Here is a 20,677-nt window from a genome sequence, read left to right on the forward strand (position 1 = left end):
TCCACACCTATACACATCACACACACATATACACACAACTCACATCCACACACCCCACATCATACACACATACAAACATCACACACATACATCACATACATATACAATATGTGCATACATACCACACATACATACACATATACACACATATCACACACATACCCCATACCACAAATATATACATATATCACACCACATACACAGCAATGTACATAAAACATACACATGTAAACACACACATACACCACATACATACCACACACATATACATGCACACTACACATATACACACCGTGTACATAAACACATACACACCACATCATCACACACATATTCACACACACTACACGCACAACACGCACAAATACTCACTCACCTTCTGAGACTGACAGATGACCTGAAAACAAGGTAGAAGGTGACACCCAGCATATATCTTCAGGCCACAAAGAGGGAAGCAGTGTGAACTGATGGAAAGCATGGGGCTTTTAGAGTCAGATATATGGGACTCTAATTCCATCTCTGTTATTTACCTGCAATGTGTCCTTCAGGGAATTAATCAATTTTCTCTGAATCCCAGTTTTCCCATTTGTGAAGTAGGCACATCACACTTACCCTGTAAGGCTGGTGTGAGAATTAAGTGGAAAAACATGTGCACACCACTCCCGACATGCTACCTGTCCCAAAGCTCTCTACTCCTGTCAGTGTTGGTGACCTTGTGGAAGTTTATCTATATTCGGGGCAATGAAGTGTGTTTGCTTTCCATTTGTTACATGGAGATAGACATTCCATCTGTGTTTATAATCCTCACTGGAAACACATTAATTTCAAGATAACAAAAATGCCTCAAATCAGTCTATTGTGTAGAAATGACTAAAATATACAATGGAGGTACCAGTTGTGTACTTTTCTCCATGTGACTCTTTTAAAAGACCTAGCGGAGTAACAGAAACATGGCTGGATTCTCGGGCCGTAATACATGTGAAAGGGATGGATGGGATGAAGATGATTCCACAACATATGGAAACAAATTCTAGGCTCTGAAAAGGGGCCTCACTTCTAAAAGAGTAGCCTCAGTTCTCTTGGCATATCACTTGTTATAAAAATTCAGTTAAAATGATTAATATCCTTCACACAACACATTTTATAGCTACATAAGAACCTTTGGTATTGTCTTGAAAATCTGAAGTCTAAGATGGATTTTTCTTTTTTTCTTCTAAGTCTACTCTTGCCCTGACAGTCCATTCTTCACAGGCAGCCAAAGTGATCCCTTAAAAATCTAATTGAGATCACGTCACTGCCCCGCTTATAACCTTTCTTTCACTTCTCCTGGAATAAAATCCATCAACAAGGCTTGCAGGATGGAGGTCCCAGCCCCTTCAGCTCCATCTGTTACCCCTTTTCCCTGCTCATTATGCTCTAGATACTTGGGCCTTTTTGCTGTTCTAACACACTAAACTCTTTTCTACCTCACGGTGTCTGTACTGCTTTTCCTCTGTTTAGAATGCTCTTTTCCTGCTTATTTGCATGAGAGTCCTTTTAGCACTTGTATTAAACCTTTAGAGAGATTTAACAATCCCTTCTATATTCTATATATTCCCTGGTCATATCTCTCTATTTCCTTCATTACACTTATATGTTTTGATTAATTGTCTGCATTCCTCACTCCTTTGAAATGTAAACTCCCGGGCCCAGTGCAGTGGCTCAAGCCTGTAATCCCAGAACTTTAGGAGTCCAAGGCAAATGGATCATTTGAGGTCAGGAGTTCGTGACCAGCCTGGCCAACATAGTGAAATCCCATCTCTACTAAAAATACCAAAATTAGCCAGGAGTGCTGGCACGCGCCTGTAATCTCAGCTACTTAAGAGGCTGAGTCGGGAGAATCGCTTGAACCTGGGAGGTGGAGGTTGCAGTGAGCTGAGACTGTGCCATTGCACTCCAGCCTGGGCGACAGAGTGAAATTCCGTCTCAAAAAAAGAAAAAAAAAAGAAGAAAAGAAAAGAGAAATATAAGCTCCTGGAGGACAGGGATTCATTACTGGATCCTCAGTATGTAGTACACTTGAGTATCTGTTAAATAACAGAAGGAACAACATAGTACACTTGAGTATCTGTTAAATAACAGAAGGAACAACAGCTCAAGCCCAGATATAGATTTTACTCCGAGCAATATAAACATAAACATAAAGGAAAATATAACCTTTATGATAAAGATCCTGTTCTTGTCTTCCTTTCATTTCCAATGTTGTCTTTACACTAAGAGATTTAATGTCCATGTTGATAACTCATTTAATAATCTAGCCTTGAATTTCCTGGATATTCTCACCCAGATGTGAAATTTTTCACTCTTGATCTACTTCAACCATCTCCTTCTACTTTTAAAATCTTAAGTTCCAATAGTCCACCTGTGATCATAAACTTCTTGCCTTCTAGTTTTCTTTCATTTCACCTGGAAACTCAAGGCATGGGGAGTCTCACTGGGATCTGAGTTAGGGTTCAGGAAACCAAGGCATCAAATTAAGAGGCAGAGCATCTGCACCTGTCAGGGGGCAGGGATGTAAAAGGGCATGGGTGCTCAGGATGTCCAAGAGCAAAACTTGGATACCAGAACGCGGTCAAACCAACAATTTTAACCCAAACGTGTACAGATACAGGGGCAGAGAAGACACAGCATCAAAACCAAGGGAATATGATCAGGCAGACAGAAACTGGAAGACTCACATAAGGGGCCAGAGATAATGACTGGTGATTTTCATTGCTTCCCCAAGCTATCTGCAAACTACTGGAATGGGTAGAGGGAAGGGAACAGGGGTGGAACTGGAGTTCTTGGAAACCCAGAGCCACCGCTTACCAATTATGATGACCTGGCTTCTGACTCTACCATCTCACCAGATCTGCCTCTTGCCAATGATGTCCTTCAATCCAGTTCCAATAGGCAGCTTTCAGTCTTCATTTTTCTGGGCCTCTTGTCTCCAATGGACTTTGCTGATGGCCCTTTCCTTCTCAAAATGCCATACTCTCTAGGCTTCTATGACACCACATTCCCTAGTTCTCTTCTGACCACTTTGACTGCTTCTTCTCTGTCTCTGCCAAGGAATACTGACTCTCTTTCACCTTCCAACTTGCGTTCCTCAAGGTCTGCTTGTGTCTTCTTGTTCCTTAATTTTACTGATTCTTAACAGCGATCTCTTTCACTGCCATGTCTTCTACTAACACCAAAATTCTCGTGACTATGAATACCAATTTCACATCTTTTGCACAGTTCTTTTATGCCTGAGTTTCAGAAATGCGTGATCACTCTCCCTGGATTTTCCCCAGACACCTCAAGCTCAACGTGTCCCAAAGAGAATTCCTAGTCTTCCTCACACAATCTCCTATTCCAGTATTGCTTATTTTAGTTGGAAGTTCTATCATTCACGCAGTCACCCAAGCAAAATATCTAGAATTCAAACTTGACTGGTTCCTCTCCCTCACTACCTGTATCTATCATTTAATTCACTCATTCAACAAACTTTAATCAAGCCCTGTGATTTACCAGGTATTGTTCTAATTGTGGGCTAAATTGTGGTAAGTGAAATGGATATAATTTCTATCTTCATTAAGAATATCAACTACTGGCTGACTTTGTCTCTAAAGTGATTTTTTTCCCCAGCCCTCCTCTTTTTTTTTTTTTTTTTTTTTTTTAACTAGCAGTAGTTGGCTTGTAATAGATGCTCAATTAATCCTTATTGAATGAATGAATACATGAGGATGTAACTATCTGAACATCTGCTGTCTACATAGCACAGAATATGACACAGCAATTTGATGCCATTAAGCATATTTCTAAGCACACATTATGAATGAATAGAAGCCAAAACATCTGGCCAAATTAGCTGGAATACCCCCAGTGAAGCATTAGTATGCTTTATCTGTGTTATGCAAACACTCAGATGGTCGGGGCTTCCGTGAAATTGACTGGGTGTTTTGGCACAGCATAGGCTCAGCCAGACCAGTCTTGATCTCTTCCAGGGACAAATTATGTCTCTGAATTGCACATATGGCTCACTGACTTCTAGAGTTAGGCATAAGTACAAACACTGAATACTTGTGACTGTTTTAATAGGCTCAGTAATTTCCAAAATATTATTGGTGGCACGTGGTTATTCATGAATATCAGCACATATTCACTGGCTCTTCAGTCTGAAGGCATCAAAATGAATTCAGATTATTCGTGCTGAAGACGGCACAGATGGGTTACATCCAGGCAAAACTTGGGTATCATAAAAAATACATAGTATGATTAAACAAGAATAACAATCTCTAGCTAATAATGACATCTTGTATAATAGGTATTTGGTGGCATCAGGAAATATCTTTAGGAAATCAGCAAATAAATATTTCAAGGACTCCTATACAATTTAACCAGATCAATCAACTATAGAATAAAACCAAGAACCTCCACCTCCCTCTTCTTGGCTCTCAGTTATTAGTAGCAAGTTCATGTATAATTCAGATTAGAACATTAATGAATTATCTTAATTCCTACAATCAGTTTAACTGGAGAGAGATTTCTCAAAAATATAAAAAAAGGCAAAACAAAAACTAAAACTGAGAGACAACTTTATGCTGAGGTATTCAGGATGAGGCATGCATTTCTTTATCTTTAAATAATCAGCATTCAGACCCAAGCTAACCACAGGCAAAAGCAGCAGAGAAGGCACTGTCAGCTGGTCATGCACCCACTCCAGGAAGTATATAACACCATTATTTTATAAAACAGCAAACTGTACCATGCATACCAACTCAGAGATGGCAAGAAACTAGGTATTGCAATCAGTTATGACTTGTGTGAGCATAATAATTTTGGGGTGAAATTAAACACTCATAAAAAAGCTGTCAAAGACCTAAGGGTCAACTCTTGCAAGGCATGAAGCCTAGATTCAACCTGCAGCTTTTCCCAGTGGAATCTGGCCCACATTTTCTCATAGTTCCTCCTTCACAGATCCAGAAAGAAACCAAAGATAGCCTAGTCTCAGAGTGCCCCATCAAACTTTCAAATGCAGAAGAAAGAGGGGAGACTGTCAGCATTTTAACCTTTTCCATTTAAAAAATTTTTAGGCAGACAGATTTTTCTTACCTACAAGTTAATGAGAAATGTTCAGGTCTATGGAATTTAAAAATTAACCCTTATATGTCTTCATAAAACTCCAGACACTATTGGCTGGGTACTTCGTGGTACTCTCAGTTTCTGCTTGGTTGAGGATCTTGTCAGAAGCTGTCAGATAGCTGTTAGATAAGTGTTATATATTGGCTATCTTGATTTCTTTCTCTAAAAATATATAGTACAGTCACACCATTGAACTTATATGAATTCAACTAAATGTGCTGTGTCTAAGAGGTAAAAGAGAAAATCCATATTAGAGCAGGTAATTTTGCCACAGCTCTGAGCAAGCATTCTGGGAGAACAGAATCTCTGTGTCCACCTTGGTTCTTGACCTGGCTCAGCCTCAGTTGTCTAAGTGCCTCTTGGAGTCTGAGCATCTCATTGGGTTTAATGTGATTTCAATATTTGAATAAATTATTTAAAAATAATTTTGGTTATTGGTGATCTACTCCTTATGTACTGACTTTGTAGCTCTGTCCTTCATAGAAGATGCAAATCCATGTTATATAAAAATAGAATCATGTGGGCAGCTTTGAAGTTGCATGCTCCTACTGAACTCCCTGACTCCGACCATCACTTGGTGCTACTTTCCTATTTCCAAATCAGCAGTGCCCTCCTGATTTTGAATCTCAGAGGGTGATGCAGAACTGATGATGATCAGCTACTGAAAAAGGGACATTCTCATGTACTTGACCCTCCCCTTTAGTTTAATAACAGAGGGTTTATTTTTCCCAACATGAGTGATTTTTTGGTAAAATTACAATTCAGCTTCACATAATATTTATTTTTAGCTAGGTTACAAAAAAAAAAAAAAAAAAAGAGAGAGAGAGAGAGAGAGAGAGAAGGTGTTAGAAACCCTCTGGCATTTCTGGCATTTCCTGAAATTGTATATGAGGTTAATTCTGTCCTGAGGAGACACAGAGATAGTTTGATCATTTGCAATTATGGTGCTCATTGGAGAAAAGGTTAAAGATGAATCAGTTTTCTCTGAGGCATCTGGATTGGAGATGCACACGAGCATGCATTCATGGCCAAGCAGAAGGAGGAAAAGAGGACTTACATTCTGTTTCCCCACGATATTATCAAAGGGTAGCTCAGGGCTCCAGGATCCTTCAGTGAACGTGGCCCCACTGTTTCTCCGGTCTGAGGAGCTCACTGACTCCTTAACGATATCTTCAGGCAAGGACAGCAGGCTGTCCTCAGGCTGCTTAATTAAATAAGTCTCGATATTATGCTTCCTCAGGAATTCATTCCTCTCTTTACCGTGACCCTCTTCCACGTTATAGTCACCGTTGAGGCAGTCCAGCGTGGCTTTGGAAATGTGAATCCTCCTGTGTGTAGAAGGCATAGGTCATTACACACTCCTGATGTTGCCTGCAAAGGCTATATATTTTTTGTCCTGTACAAAGCCAACACCAGGGTTACACATGGGTATTATTAGGACATGTCCTCAAGGACAATACTTGTCTTCCTAAAAAGTAGAAAGAATAAAATAAAATAGAAGCATAAATTCATGAGCATAGTATCATGGACATCGCCCCAAGAGACACTGCTGCCTCTGATAAAATACAGCCCTTCTGAGTGACACCTAAGCACATCTTTTGGCTTTTCTTATGATTGTCAGCCTGATCCCAGCAAACTTTACAAAACAGTGATTTTTTTTTTTTTCAGTGTGTTGATTATATCAGAAAAACAAGTGCTGCAAATGTTTCTGAATCCCAGTGGCAATTATTATCCAAATCACCAAGCAAAAACAGTTCTTTCATCATCTTGGAACCTGTCCTAGCATTTCAGTCTTCGTGTATTTGTATCTTGTTTCTCCAACTTGTCTATATTCTTCTCAAGGGTGATTCTGATAAGTCCACAGGGCTGCAATGAGGGTCCTTTGGGAAAACCACTTTGGGTGCAATTTCCCCTATAACATGTATATTATAAGGAGCAAAGAACAAAGCTGTGGACATGTGCAGGCTGGCAGCTGACTGGGCTCACTCACAAGTGAAGTGACTCATGGCTGCACAATTGTCAGCCACTGTAGCTCATGACTCAGGCTTCTTTTTTAGCATAATAACATATGACATCAGGGCCTTGAGGATCAAACTTGATTCATGGAAATTTCACATGGTAAATTCTTCTGGGGAAGAGTTTTTCTGTCCTCATAACTGTCTAAGTCAATCAGACTACTTATTGGGTTATAATGTGGTCTGGGTAGACCAGCAAGGCAAGGTGGTTACAAACATGGACTTTGTTGCTAGATCTCCTGGATTCAAACCCAGCTCTGCCACTTGCCAGCTCAGAGATCTTGGGCAAATTACTTAGCCTTTCCATCAGTCCATTTTCTTACCCATAATATGGGAACCGTAATAGCACCTATCTCTGATGATCATTGTGATTATTCCATGATTTGATTTGTGTAAGGTAGTCAAAACAGTGCATGGTACAATATATATGCTATAAAAGCAAATATGTAAGTTATTAAGAGTATTCTAAGAAATGCCATTGTCATCATATTACTGTTGTGTATTCCATGCCTCCTCGAGGCTTACAGAAGACTATTGTCAGGCCTTCTGAATAAGGACTCCAAGCTTTCATTCTCTGGCTCTGTCACTTCAAAGCTCATTTTCTGACACTCCTCTAATATAGCTCTCCTACGCTCTCTCCAGCTATTCAAGTAATTGGCAATTCTCCAGATTCAATGTGCTATTTAATGCTTACTAACAATTTCCTACTGTCCAATTCAGCTCAAAAGTCATTTTCCTAAGTTTACTTTAGTATTCATTTGAATGAAAGGATGCTTAATATTTTGATTGGCTTTTGTAATGCTAAGAACAATACATCCAAGTAAACAGAGAAGTTTTTTTAAAAAATTTTAGAGTGGCTTTTAAAAATGCATTGTAGTGGCTCATGCTGAGGAAGCCGAGACGGGTGAATTGCTGGAGCTCAGGAGTTTGAGACCAGCCTGGGCAACATGACAAACACTATCTCTACAAAAAAATACAAAAGTTAGCTGGGCATGGTGGTGCATGCCTGTACTCCCAGCTACTTGAGAGGCAGAGGTGGGAGGATTGCTTGACCCCAGAAAGTTGAAGCTGTAGTGAGCCAAGATCATGCCACTGCACTCCAGCCTGGACGACAAAGTGAGACCCTGTCTTAGAAAAAATAAATAAATTCATTAATTAAATAAAATGCAGTTTACTTTTAGCATTAGCTCTGTTACTCCCTCTCATCCTTCTAACCCATTCTGCTAAATCCTTCCTTTCAGAGAGAATAGTTCATTGCAAAGAACATGTGAAAAAACAGAAAGCAAAAACAAATCATTTCTGATAATTTAAGCATGTTCTCTACATCTTCCACATAAATATCTTGATTGATTTCAAGTGTAAGATGTTAAAAATAAGTGTGTGAAAGATGTTTTCACTCTCTTGAGAAATGTGCTGAACAAATACGAAATATTCCCAAGATGCATTTTGTTAATACATATGAACTCAATAATATTGACCTGGAAGAATAACAGATCGTTTGACCTTCCATGAAATGGAAGTCCTCGCCTGCTTTCTCAGATGAATCTCAAAGTTAAGACTGGAAGCTTATCTTTTCTCCTAGGCAAAATGAACCTGGTAGGAGGGTTTTCTAAAGCACCATGGTTGATTTTCTTTTAAGATAATTAAGTTTAATATCAACCCCATTTAGCGTTTTCTCTGGATTCTACATTTTTATTATTCTGCTGTCAGTATGCAGGGGGACAAATACTTCCATGTATTAACTCAATATTATGTTTTCACTAGTGAAAGAGATCCTTGCCTTCACTGATTCGTCTGCTGAAGTGCTAATCAATATATACCTAAATGTTTTGGTAGAAACTGGGTTTTATATGTTTCTTTTCATCCTTGCTACTAACTTGAGCTTTGGGGTAAGGCATTTGTAGATGAGATTCTGTAGCTTGCATTTCTTTCTAAGGAAATGTGTCAGTTTTCAGGCAATATTCTCATATATTGAGTTTCAAGTAAACTTGGCATTTTCTGATAAATTTTAATGCTAGGATATAATAAAAGTAGTCATGATACTAAATTAAGATCTAACAATTGTGTAACTCTTGCTTTGCATAAACGTTATCTGGTAGCCAAAGGTATTAGTGTGTGCCCCATGGATTATCTCATATCATTTCCGTTCTTCAAACAACCGGTATTAGACATTTCTTTGTCTCATTTTGTAGATACTGAAACTGACCCAGTAGTAATAAGTATATATTTGGCCCCAAATCATATTAGGTATTAGTGGCAGTGCTGGATTGAGATAAGTACTTTTACTTTCAGTGTCTCTCTACCACCCTGGAACTGTATTATATGGTAATTACTACCACCACAACCACCATTAATATTTACTGAGTACAGAACAAAGGACTTTATATGCATTGTCTCATTTAACACAAGCTCAAAAATGGTGATCTTCATGGTGTGGTACTAAGGTCAGCAGTTTCTATCGGGAACTGGTAGAAAGCATCATCTTGAGTTCCGTGCCAGACATACTGAACCAGAAACTCTGCGGGTGGGGCCCAGCAAGCTATGGTTTAATAAGCCCTAGGGTGATTCCAGTGTTGAAATTTGAGAACCATTGTTCTAGAAACCCAAGGTTCAGAGGTGTTAAAGAAGAAGACAATAAAAAAGCAGAAAAATATAAACCAAAACAATATCAAACCATGGTGAGTTTGGAGTCCTGTTTTGATGTTCCTACATTTTGCACATTGACAACATCCCATGGCTAAGCAGAGCTGGATGCTGTATTGAAGGCTAGACCAAGTGCTTTTTAAGCACAAGCACATTCAAAACTGCATTTTTAAGGCTGATAAGGTTTTCAGTCCAAACACAGTGAAGAAACTGGGAAGGGCATGAAGTACTTGCCACAATCTTCCAGGCTTCATAACTGGTAAGTAGTAAACCCACGGTTCAGACTCATGACTCATGATATTAAAAATAAGGGTGTGAAAGATGATTTAAACTCAGTCACTTCGCTGTTTATTTTTACAAGTTATTTTATTCATTTCTCTTCTCTTTCAACTTTTATTTTAGAATTGGGCAGTATATGTGCAGGCTTATTACAAAGCATATTGCATGATGCTGAGGTTTGGGGTAAGACGGAACCCTCACACAGGTAGTTAACACAGTACCCAACAGGTAGTTTCTCGTCCCTTGACCCACTCTCTCCCTTCTCCCTCTAGTATGTCCCAGTGTCTATTCTCGTCTATGTACTCAATGTTTAGCTCCCACTTAGAAGTGAGAACATGTGGTATTTGGTTTTCTGTTTCTGCATTATTTTGCTTAAGATAATTTCTTTCAGCTGCATCCATGTTGCTGCAAAGGACATGATGTCATTCCTTTTTATGGCTTCATAGTATTCCATGTTGATGTGCTGATTTAAACTTGGTCACTCTTCTGTTTCTTAATGTTATTGAGAACAGCAGCTAAACTGGCTTTCAGATATCAAAGCAGTGTCTTACAAACCCCAAAAACATATTCTAAGGTTTGCAAAAGGAATCTATTGAGTATATGGGCAATTCCCAATTTGGTGATGCTTTTAAGATACAGGCCTGGAAACACAGATGAACTGGCTATCTTGTTTGTCTAAATTCAGCAGGTAGTTGCTTATGGGAAAATCCTAAAGAATGGAAAGATTTAAGAAACCCAGCAGTAACACATCAGGCCTTCCTCAATTCTAAACCTGTCTGACAAACAGCCATGACACAACACATAGAGTGAAGGATCCCCACAAGAATAGTAACTGACCTGGGGCTGTCCCTGCACAGTGTACAAAGTGCTTCATACACATTGCCTGAGGTAATCTTAAGTATTATTATCTCTCTTCCTGCAGTGAAGAAAGTTAGACTCAGAAGTTAAGCACTGACCTGAGATCATACAGGTAGAGTGATGCAAGCCAAGTTCACACTAAGATCACATGCCAGGTGCTGTGCATGCTTTACACAACTTGCTGAAGATGACAGAGTTTAGCATGGGGCAGAGTGGGAATCCTAGTTACTCTGATTCCACCACTTGTTGTCTTTTTCTCCCATGTTAACATATTACTTGATATTAAACATAATTTGCAAGAAATGATGGCACATACCAGAGAAATCTGTGACTCCAAGGGCAGGTCTAGGAGTAGGGAAAGGAATATGTGGAAGTACACTATCTGTCTCTATCTATCTATCTATCTATCTATCTATCTATCTATCTATCTATCTATCAATCATCTATCAATTTATCTATCATCTATCTATCTATCTCCATCCATCCATCCATGCATCCATCCATCCATCCATCCATCCATCATCTTTAAGAAAGAGAGGCTGCAGAAAATCACACTGGCTCACATATATTGGAGATCTTATTAGGTCCAATCTGTGTAAACAGAATCTTGATACGACTTTTCAAGACTTACCTTAGTTGCGGTGGCCTTTGCAGATCACTAGCACCTTTGGGGATCCTATGTCAATCAATCTTGACAGCCAAATTTGAAAAGTTGAGTTTCTAAGGAAGAGCCTGAATTTCCTCACTGAGTCCTAGGTCATGCATGGAAAGTCAGTAGGCCTTAATCCTGCCGGCCCATTAGAATTCATTGAAGACCTTAAAATAGATTCTGCACAGATTCTGCTTTAAATAAACTGGCACAGGGCCTGGATACTAGTATTTTTTAAATGCTCCTTTGGAGATTCCAATGTGCAGCCAAGTCTAAGAACCAATGCTGTGCAGGGCATAGACCTGAACTCTTCAGTGTTATTCCATATCCTTGTTGCCTCTGATGCATTTTACTAGATTTTGGAAGCTAATAGTTGTATGATGTTTCAATGTCTGGTCTCCTTCCAAATAATTGCTTCCTAGATCTAACCCTGAATTTCTGTACACAGGAAACCCACTGTCACAAAATGAGCAAATGACAACCATTAAGCATGAAAAGGACTTTGCTTTATCTTACCCGGGGATTCCTCCAGATTCGAGTTTGTTTGCAATGTCCACATCCCAAGACCAGACATCAAACTGCCACTTCCTTAGTCCCAGAACACCACACAGCACCGAGCCTGAGTGGATTCCAATCCTCATGTCAACATCGTGTTTTGTCCTTGACCGCACATACCTGTTGACGTAGGTAAATGGAGAGACACATGTGTGAGACCAGAGTGGGCATCCTTGGCTCTGCGCTTTCAATGTCTCCTCTTCCATGAAGGCTTCTTGGGTTCTTTAATAACTGGAAGGAGTCTCTGAACATCCTTAGCCTTTTATCTGTACTTTTAAGGGCTCTTTGAAACCTCCCTCCAAAACCTGCTATGTAACCTCTATCTCAGAGAATGCCACCAGCATCTTTTTCTACCCAACATTAACCTGTGATAGATTATCGATTTCATACTTCATTCCACATTCCATTTCCAACCAAAATGTCAACTGTTTCCTTCTTTCTAGCTCTTCTGTGACTTAGTTCAGACCACCATCATGCCTGAGTCTGGGATCCCTGCCTCAGCCTCACCTCTTTCCAGCCCATACTGTCATGGTTTCCAGTTGCTCCTTCTAAACACAAATGTGACCTCATTACCCCATCACTCTCTTCTGATCTACTCCTTAGAGCTGTGGTCTCTGAAATAGAGTGTTTACATCCCAGGGTTGAGCTGGGTCATCCATTGAGATGCAGGAATAAAATGTTAGAACTTCCATTCACAGCTTTTGTTACTTATTTTGAAAAACTTTACTAACATTTGATATACACATTGATACTGAAAACTTAGGGGGTACATGTCTGGTCATCCTCTGACTGTAAGTATGGAGGAGGCATCTTGAGAAGACAGAAGAATTTCTACCATTGGATGATTTCCTGTAGCCATGAGCATTCTTTCTTTCAGAGTATTTTGAACAATTTTAGTTTATGATTAAATGATGTCATTTATACAGAAAATCAAATGGTAGAATATAATACTTTATAGTAGAATTAGTAGAAAAACCTTCATTGCCCCCCAAATGCAATGATTATCTGACCTCAAAATGCTTAAAAGAGTTGTCAGACTTCAAGTTGAGCTATTCATTTGTCTTTCACAAGAAGACAAGTGTTCCAGATTTGCTGATATTTTTGTGATAATGAGTCGCCATTAATATTCCTTCTAGCATATATTTGGAAAAACCCCACAAACTTGCTTATTTTATTTCTTCCAACTCAAGATGATGACTTAAGAATGAGCAAGAAAGTAACTGATTTTTAAAGAAATTGATGCTCTGAAGAAAGCATTTTGAGAATGGAAGTTTGGAAATGTTTCCATCTTTTTAAGAATTTTGTTGTAAAACCAGAGTTGTTACATCATCTATCAAAATTCTTAGAGCTGCACATTTGCTAATGTTTAAATATCTTCTAAATGAAGATTTCTGATGAGGTCTGAACCCATTTATAAGGGCTTAAATCCATTTATGAGCTTGGAAAAAATTTATAACATGTGTTTAGCTCTGATAGCCACTGAAGCCTGGTATAGAAATAAATTGAACTTAAAACCTGATGTTTACATTATTATATCACAAATTATTAAAATTTTTTTAAAAAAAGAATTATGTTTAAGCCCATTGCTCTCTAATAAATGGTGAAAGCAGAAATGTCTTAATTAAATTAAATTAAATTGTAATTAAAATATTTTAAAATTGTAATTAAATTAAATTATTTAAATTAAATTAAATACTGTCATTAAATTAAAATATTTTAAAGTATTTTTACTTTCTCATTATCCTTTAAAATCACTGTATTATGTATATTTTATGGTATATGTTTTTAAACATATGACTATAATTAATAGAATAGATAATATAATTTTATTAGATATGCATATCTTCATATAATTTTATTGATAAAAATAGGGGATCAAAATATTTAGATACTACAGGTCTATAAGATACAATGGAAAATTCCTAGTCTGACACACAAAATTCCTCATGATCTGTCCAGTGCCTTAGTTATTCCTCTCATTCCTCATGCACACAACAGACTCCAGCCATCCAAACAAAAAGTCATTGTCTGAACCTTGTGCTCCTTCTTTCCTCTCTGGGACTATGGTGCTCCCTCAGTTTGGAATGTCCATTACCTCATTCAGTGGAAGAGCTTCTACTCCATCTTTTAGAGTGAAGCTTGGTGTAACTCTGGCCAGTAAGCTGCCCTGATTTCCAAGTCTGACTTATGTACCTTTCCCTGTGTTCTCATTGCATCCTGGGTGAACAATAATTAGGGTGCCATGTTATAATAATCTATCTCCCCTGAACTAATTGAGAATGGGAACTTTGAACCACTACTCTTTATATTCCAATCTTAAGATTGTACTGTAGCTGGCACTTGGTTAACACTTAGCAGGTGTTTATTGAGTAGGTGGATGGGTGGATGCTTGAGTGTCCAATAATTTCTATTAATGTTCACATATATCCAAGCTTTTTGATAAAGAGTATAAGACCCTTGAAGGCATTATTCCTGCCTGAATCAGTTGTATATTCCTCACAGCCTGGAGCATCCTGCTTTTCATACAGTAGGACTTAAGACATGCAGTGTCCTTTTTTTAAAAAACAAAGTAAATAAAGAATGAATGAATGATTCCATATACTCAATTGAATCTTTGCAGCCTCTGTTCTTAAGTTGTAAGGTAATGCAAAGCTATTTACATAAGAAAGTAAAGTTGAATTGGGTTGAGAATATGGAAATATTGAAATAAATTAGACATTAGACGGGCAACTTGTGAACATTAGAAGAAATGCTTGGAACTAAAGGATGAGCATTTTCTTGATCTTGGTGAAGTTCCTGGTTTCTGGGTCATTGTTTTGACTTTAACTCTTAAGTTAAAAAGCAAATGGTAGTTTATATCTACTGACAATGAAAACTGTAGGAGCCATTTAAACGAAATTTGACAAGGCAAGAGAAGAAATGGCATCCAGCCTTTGAGAGGAGCACATCAGTTTCTGATGCACTTTCCCAATGAGCTGTGCAGGAGGTCATTGAGAGGGGTCATTTGTGCTATCCATAGCCATGCCCACTACTATATTATTCAAGTGGATAGTAGGATTGTTCTCCCTGCATACTTTTTTAATTTTTAATTTTTGTGAATACATAGTAGGTATATATATTTATGGGGTACATGAGATGTTTTGATTCAGGCAGGCAATGTGAAATAATCACATCATGGGGAATGGGGTATCCATTCCTTCAAGCATTTATCCTTTGAGTTCAAACAATCCAATTACACTCTTTTAGTTATTTTAAAATGTACAATTAAGTTATTACTGACTATAGTCTGTTGTACTATCAAATAATAGGTTTTATTTATTTTTTCTATTTTTTTTCTACCCATTAACCATCTCCACCTCCCTGCTAACCCCCCACTACCCTTCCCAGCCTCTGGTAACCATCCTTCTACTCTAGGTCGATGAGTTCAATTGTTTTGATTTTTAGATTCTGCACATAAGTGCAAACATGTGATGTTTGTGTGGATATTGATGTTGCTTTTGACCAATGATATATGATTTGAAGTAATATGTGTCACTTCTGGGCAGAAGCTTTAAGACCATTATCAACAATACTTTTAACATTTTTTTGTCTCCTGTATCCACCACCATGAGTCAAGGAGCTCCTGATGAAGCCTTCTTAACAGGGTCCTTGAATCAGGATAAAATGTGGTGTTATGCTGCTATCACACCCCCTCCTGTAATGAACGTAAAGTGTGAATGAAAAATAAGTGTTTACTGTTTGAAGTCACTGAGATTTTAGGGATGTTTGTTACTATCCTGACTGGCACAGTCATGAGTCCCAATTGATGTTTTCCTTATTACATTGTCATCACTGTCGTATGAGGGTGAATATCACAGACTTTAGTGCCGGACAGCCAAGTTCTCATCTTGTTCCATCACTTACTGGCAACATGACCTTACAAAAGTTATTTTCCTTCCCTACAGATACTTTAATCTCTGCTTCGCTAAAATGTTAATAATAATAACATTGTCAAGATGAGGTGAATAAACACATGTAGGGAGTTTATAACAGTGCCTGGCCTATAATAAGGATGAGTTCCTGGTCTACTATTTATGAAGGAATTGTAGCCTGAGAAAATAAAATGATTTTCCCTATGACCCAGAGCTGGTAAGTAGAATTCCAGGACTAAACTGGTACTGTTGTGTTTTTAAAACCCATACTCTTTGCAACACGTGATCCTGGGTACATAGTTTAAGCTGATCCTGAGTTTCAATAGTTGTAAAATAAGGCACTACCTGATTGCTTCACTCACGGAACTATTGTGAGCCCCAAAGGATATAATAATGGATGTTAAAGTGCTTTGCCAGCTAATGGTGAGAGACTATTAAACAGCACATGGTGCTAATGTCATTAGGCAATTAACATTATACAGAGAACGCACTGGAGCATCTTAATGAAAAGACATTTAGATGATTTTTATTTTCGCCTACAAAACAAGAAGCATAGCAAGAAGACTTAACATTTTGTTTTGTTTTTTTTTTTACTGCATGACTTTTCTTTCTCTTTCATTTTACGTCTGGGATTTGACTTAAATAAAAGATAAGAATGAAACTATGTAAAAGTAATTAATAATTTACAGACATTGAACCTCATTAGTAAGGCTACCCCGTGGTTGCAAAGAACCACAAACACACACAATGTATTTCAAGATCAGTTCTTGAGGGGAGGACCTCGGAGCATTCTTGAAGCTAAAATGGAGGCAATTCTACTCCTAGCGACAAGTCTTGCTCAGTCCTTCCGGAGCAGAGCCCCAGGGATGTTTTGCTGTGCCTAATCAGTCACAAATTAAGAGAAAAGGGCTATAGGTGACATCTGCACCTTCTCTTTCTTCTCTAGACACTCGGGTTCTGGAGGGCAGGGATGCCACCTTCCATTCCCACTTAGCACAAAGCTTAGCACACAGACATAGTGCTGAAAACTATTTATCAAGTTAATGGAGAAAGCTCAATGGCTTTCTGGTTTCACAGGCCTGTGGCTGTCCCAAGGTGGATCTAAGAGTCCCAGAGAAACAACTGGGTTGCCTTAGGACCTGCTAGTTGGGGGAGGGGACGACCCTCTAAACCTCCTCCTTTCAAATAGAGTAAATTCACTCCCTGTTCTTCATGGTGAGATTCCATTCAAAATTTCTTTTAAATAAAAAATGCATGTAATTATCATCATTATTTTTGCTCACCTCTATCTAGCTGGGGAAATATCATGCAAAAACTAACAAACCAAAGATTGACAACATTATTTATTTTAACCGAACTATTGAAGAAGCATGTTACAATTATAAGGTAAAAAATGAAGAGCCTTGGATTTTTTCTTTCAATTTAAATGCTTCAAAGGGTTCTTTTTAGACAATCTATAGAAGTTGCTAGAGGACGCATAATCCAGTAGCAATCATTGACCTATACATTAGACAGGAATTCCAATGCTGTAGGGGCTGGAGCAAATAACACATATTTCCCCAGTAACACCACACAGTCATAGAACCTGCATTAAAGCAGGCCTGGATCTGACATCACACTTCTCCATTTACTGCTTGCGGATGTCAGGCTACTTGCTTTAGTCTCAGTGTCTCGGTCTTCCCAGGTGCAATGGGGAAGAGAATTGGTCCTCTGTAGAAGTGTTAGGATGGTTCATAAAATAATGTATGTAAAACACTCAGCCTGGTGGATACTCAATACTCAAAAATAGTACCTAGTAGTAATTTTTGGAAGTAATACCATTTTTCAATTGCACAGATTGAATCGGACCAATACAAAACGATGAATTGATCACTCTACTTACCCTTTTCTGCTAAAATTCTGCCTATATCAACTCTAATCACACAGATATAGCTTCAACCAACCCATTAGCGGGGCAGTTCTCAGGCATAAACTGGTCTAAACAGAGTGAACAGTGGTTACAATTTAGGCAGAATTGATCGGGCCCCAGTCACCTGGAAAAAACGGTGCCCTTGAACATTCCAGAACAAAGGAAAGGCAAGAGAGTTAGTTATGGAGGTCAACTATGTTCATTGCCCAGGGCATTTTGTGCAGACACGGAATCATCTTCATAACAAACCTGGGTATCACTACCAGAACCATTTTACAAATGAGAGAACTGAGAGTCACGAGAGGTATATTGCTTTCAGTCACACAGTTATTGATGGACTAGTTAGGATTTCACCCCGGGTGTATGAGCCTGAACCCACTGGTCCATTTCTTCTTCCCTGGCTTCTTTGAAGGGAAATACAGAAGGAAGTATGTGGACTGCTGGGGTCTGAGCTGACTCAGCCCAATATATGGACACAGTCTCTACAGATTAATCTCCAAAGCCTCCCTTCTTACAGATCTGAGTTTGCTGAGGGTACTTCAGGAGTCATTGTGGGGTAGGGACTGCCAGTGTGGTGGCCATGGAGCCCAACTTTGCCTTCAACCCTGATCCATTCTATTGCCTCTGCTGCACTTTAGTATCAGCCTGCCTTATGAAACATAGGGTCCATCCGCTTCTTAACATGTTTGAAAGCCACCAAGCTTACCCTGACATGAAATCACTTTGTGATTTCACAAAGTGCTTCCCAATTCATGTTCTCATTTTGATAGCCACAGTGACTCTGAAAGGTAGATGCCGATCAATATTATAAATTTTGATTTTACAGATGAGCGAACTGAGGCTCTGACAGGATTAAGATATGGTTGTTAACTCTCCTGCGCCAGGCCTTTTACCTTAATAAGCTAATTTCATCCTGCATTCAAAACCCCAAACATTCTGGGTTGGAGACATAGTTTCTTTTAAATACAACTGGAATGTTTTTTGGAGTTATTACAATTTTCAGATACATAGGGTAATACTCAGGGATAAACATTCTTATGATTCTCTGATTTTGTATGGGTCTTAATCAACTCAGGCTGCCATAACAAAATTTACAGACTGGATGGCATAAACAAGAGGAATGTATTTCTCACAATTCTGGAGGCTGGGAAGTCTGAGATTACGGTGCTAGCAGGATCAGGTTCTGGTGAGGGCCAACTTCCTGGCTTGCAGATGGCTGCCTTCCTGCTGTGCCCCTACAAGGTGGAGAGAGCGAGCCAGCAAGCTCTTTGGGGTCTCTTCTAATAAGGGCACTAAGCCTAATTTCAACCTAATTAGCTCCCAAAAACCTCATCTCCAGATACTGTTTTATTTGTGGTTAGGGCTTCAACACAGGAATTTTGGGGGGATAAAATTCAGCCCATAGCAGTGTGATTTATTAAATGAGGGAGTAAAGCCTATTTTTTTAAAAAAACGATATTATGAAATATCTTTTAAGAGATCATTCCCATTTTAATTAATTTAAAAATTATTTGACATGTTTTGTTTCTTGTCAGTAAAAATAAACATAATATTAGAGCTAAAAGACACGGTGATCCAAGGATGCTCATGGAATACAGCTCCACCACAGCTGGGGCTCCTGGTATCTCAAAGGGAAAGACAGCTGTGGTCGCACTAGACTCCTCTGCCCACAAACCTCTAAGAGCTCTGCCACTTCTCCAATGAAGTGAAAGTGGTGTTAGTATAATTATGTTGGTGCAAAAGTAATTGTGTTTTTTTTGCCATTAATGCATTTTGATAGTCACCCTGACTCATCTCCATGTATTCTAACTCTGTGCTTTTGCAGATGTTATTGCCTAAGGGAGGAAGGAACACTGTGATGGTTAATTTTATGTGTCAATTTGGTTAGGCCTTTGTATCCAGATATTTGGTCAAACGCCAGGCTAGATGTTGCTGGGAAGGTGTTTTTTAGGTGAGATGAACACTTAAGTCAGTATGCTGAGTAAATCAGATTACCCTTCACAATGTGCCTGGGCCTTACACAGTCAGTTGAAAACCTTAAGAGAAAAATTACTGCTGTTCCCCAAGGAAGATGAAATTCTGAATCCAGCCTGCTTTTGGACTCGAGCTACAGTATCAACTCTTCCCTGGATCTCCAGCCTGCTGGCCCACCCTGCAGATTTTAGACGTAACTAGCCTCCACAATTTTGTGAAGCAATTTCTTAAAACAAATTTTTATAAGTAATACATACCCTATTGGTTCTGTTTCTCCAGAGAACCCTAATACAAACACCTTCCTGTCCTCTCTACCTGTCAAAGCTTCTTCTCTTTTTTGAAATAATATTTTCTTTTTTAGTTATATTAGTTATACATGATTATTCCTAAATATTAAAAAAAAGTAAAGAATAAAAAAGAAAATTAAAACTACTTAATTTCATCACAGAGCTTTATGTCCTTTCTTTTTATAAAAATAGATTTATTAAAAAGTGGAGGTTCCCATTCCAGCAGGGGTAGCTAAAAATAAATAAAAAATTTAAAAAGCTGAAGTTGGCTTAAACATGTGTGCATGTGTATATGTGTGTATTCTACCATGTATACTTTAAATGCATGAGCATTTTTTATGCCATTGAATATTAATGTAAACCATGATGTTTAATGGTTACCCATTTTTCTTTTTTTCTTTCTTCTCTTTCTTCTTTCTCTCTCTCTCCTTCCTTCCTTCCTTTCTCTTTCT

General features: G+C 38.5%; 1 protein-coding gene across 2 annotated transcripts in view; it reads right to left on the minus strand.

The window, feature by feature from the left end:
• ADCY8 (adenylate cyclase 8) overlaps positions 1-20,677 on the minus strand; it is a 269,745-nt gene that overhangs the window by 123,417 nt on the left and 125,651 nt on the right. For both annotated transcript variants that reach the window (XM_023222984.2, XM_023222991.2), the window contains exons 6-7: positions 12,106-12,264; positions 6,203-6,473 (exon numbers count right to left, since the gene is read on the minus strand). In XM_023222984.2, coding sequence (XP_023078752.1) covers positions 6,203-6,473; positions 12,106-12,264 — 430 coding nt within the window. The remainder of the gene's footprint in view (positions 1-6,202; positions 6,474-12,105; positions 12,265-20,677) is intronic.

The sequence above is a fragment of the Piliocolobus tephrosceles genome, chromosome 7, assembly GCF_002776525.5.
Source record: "Piliocolobus tephrosceles isolate RC106 chromosome 7, ASM277652v3, whole genome shotgun sequence".
Lineage (NCBI taxonomy): Eukaryota > Metazoa > Chordata > Mammalia > Primates > Cercopithecidae > Piliocolobus > Piliocolobus tephrosceles.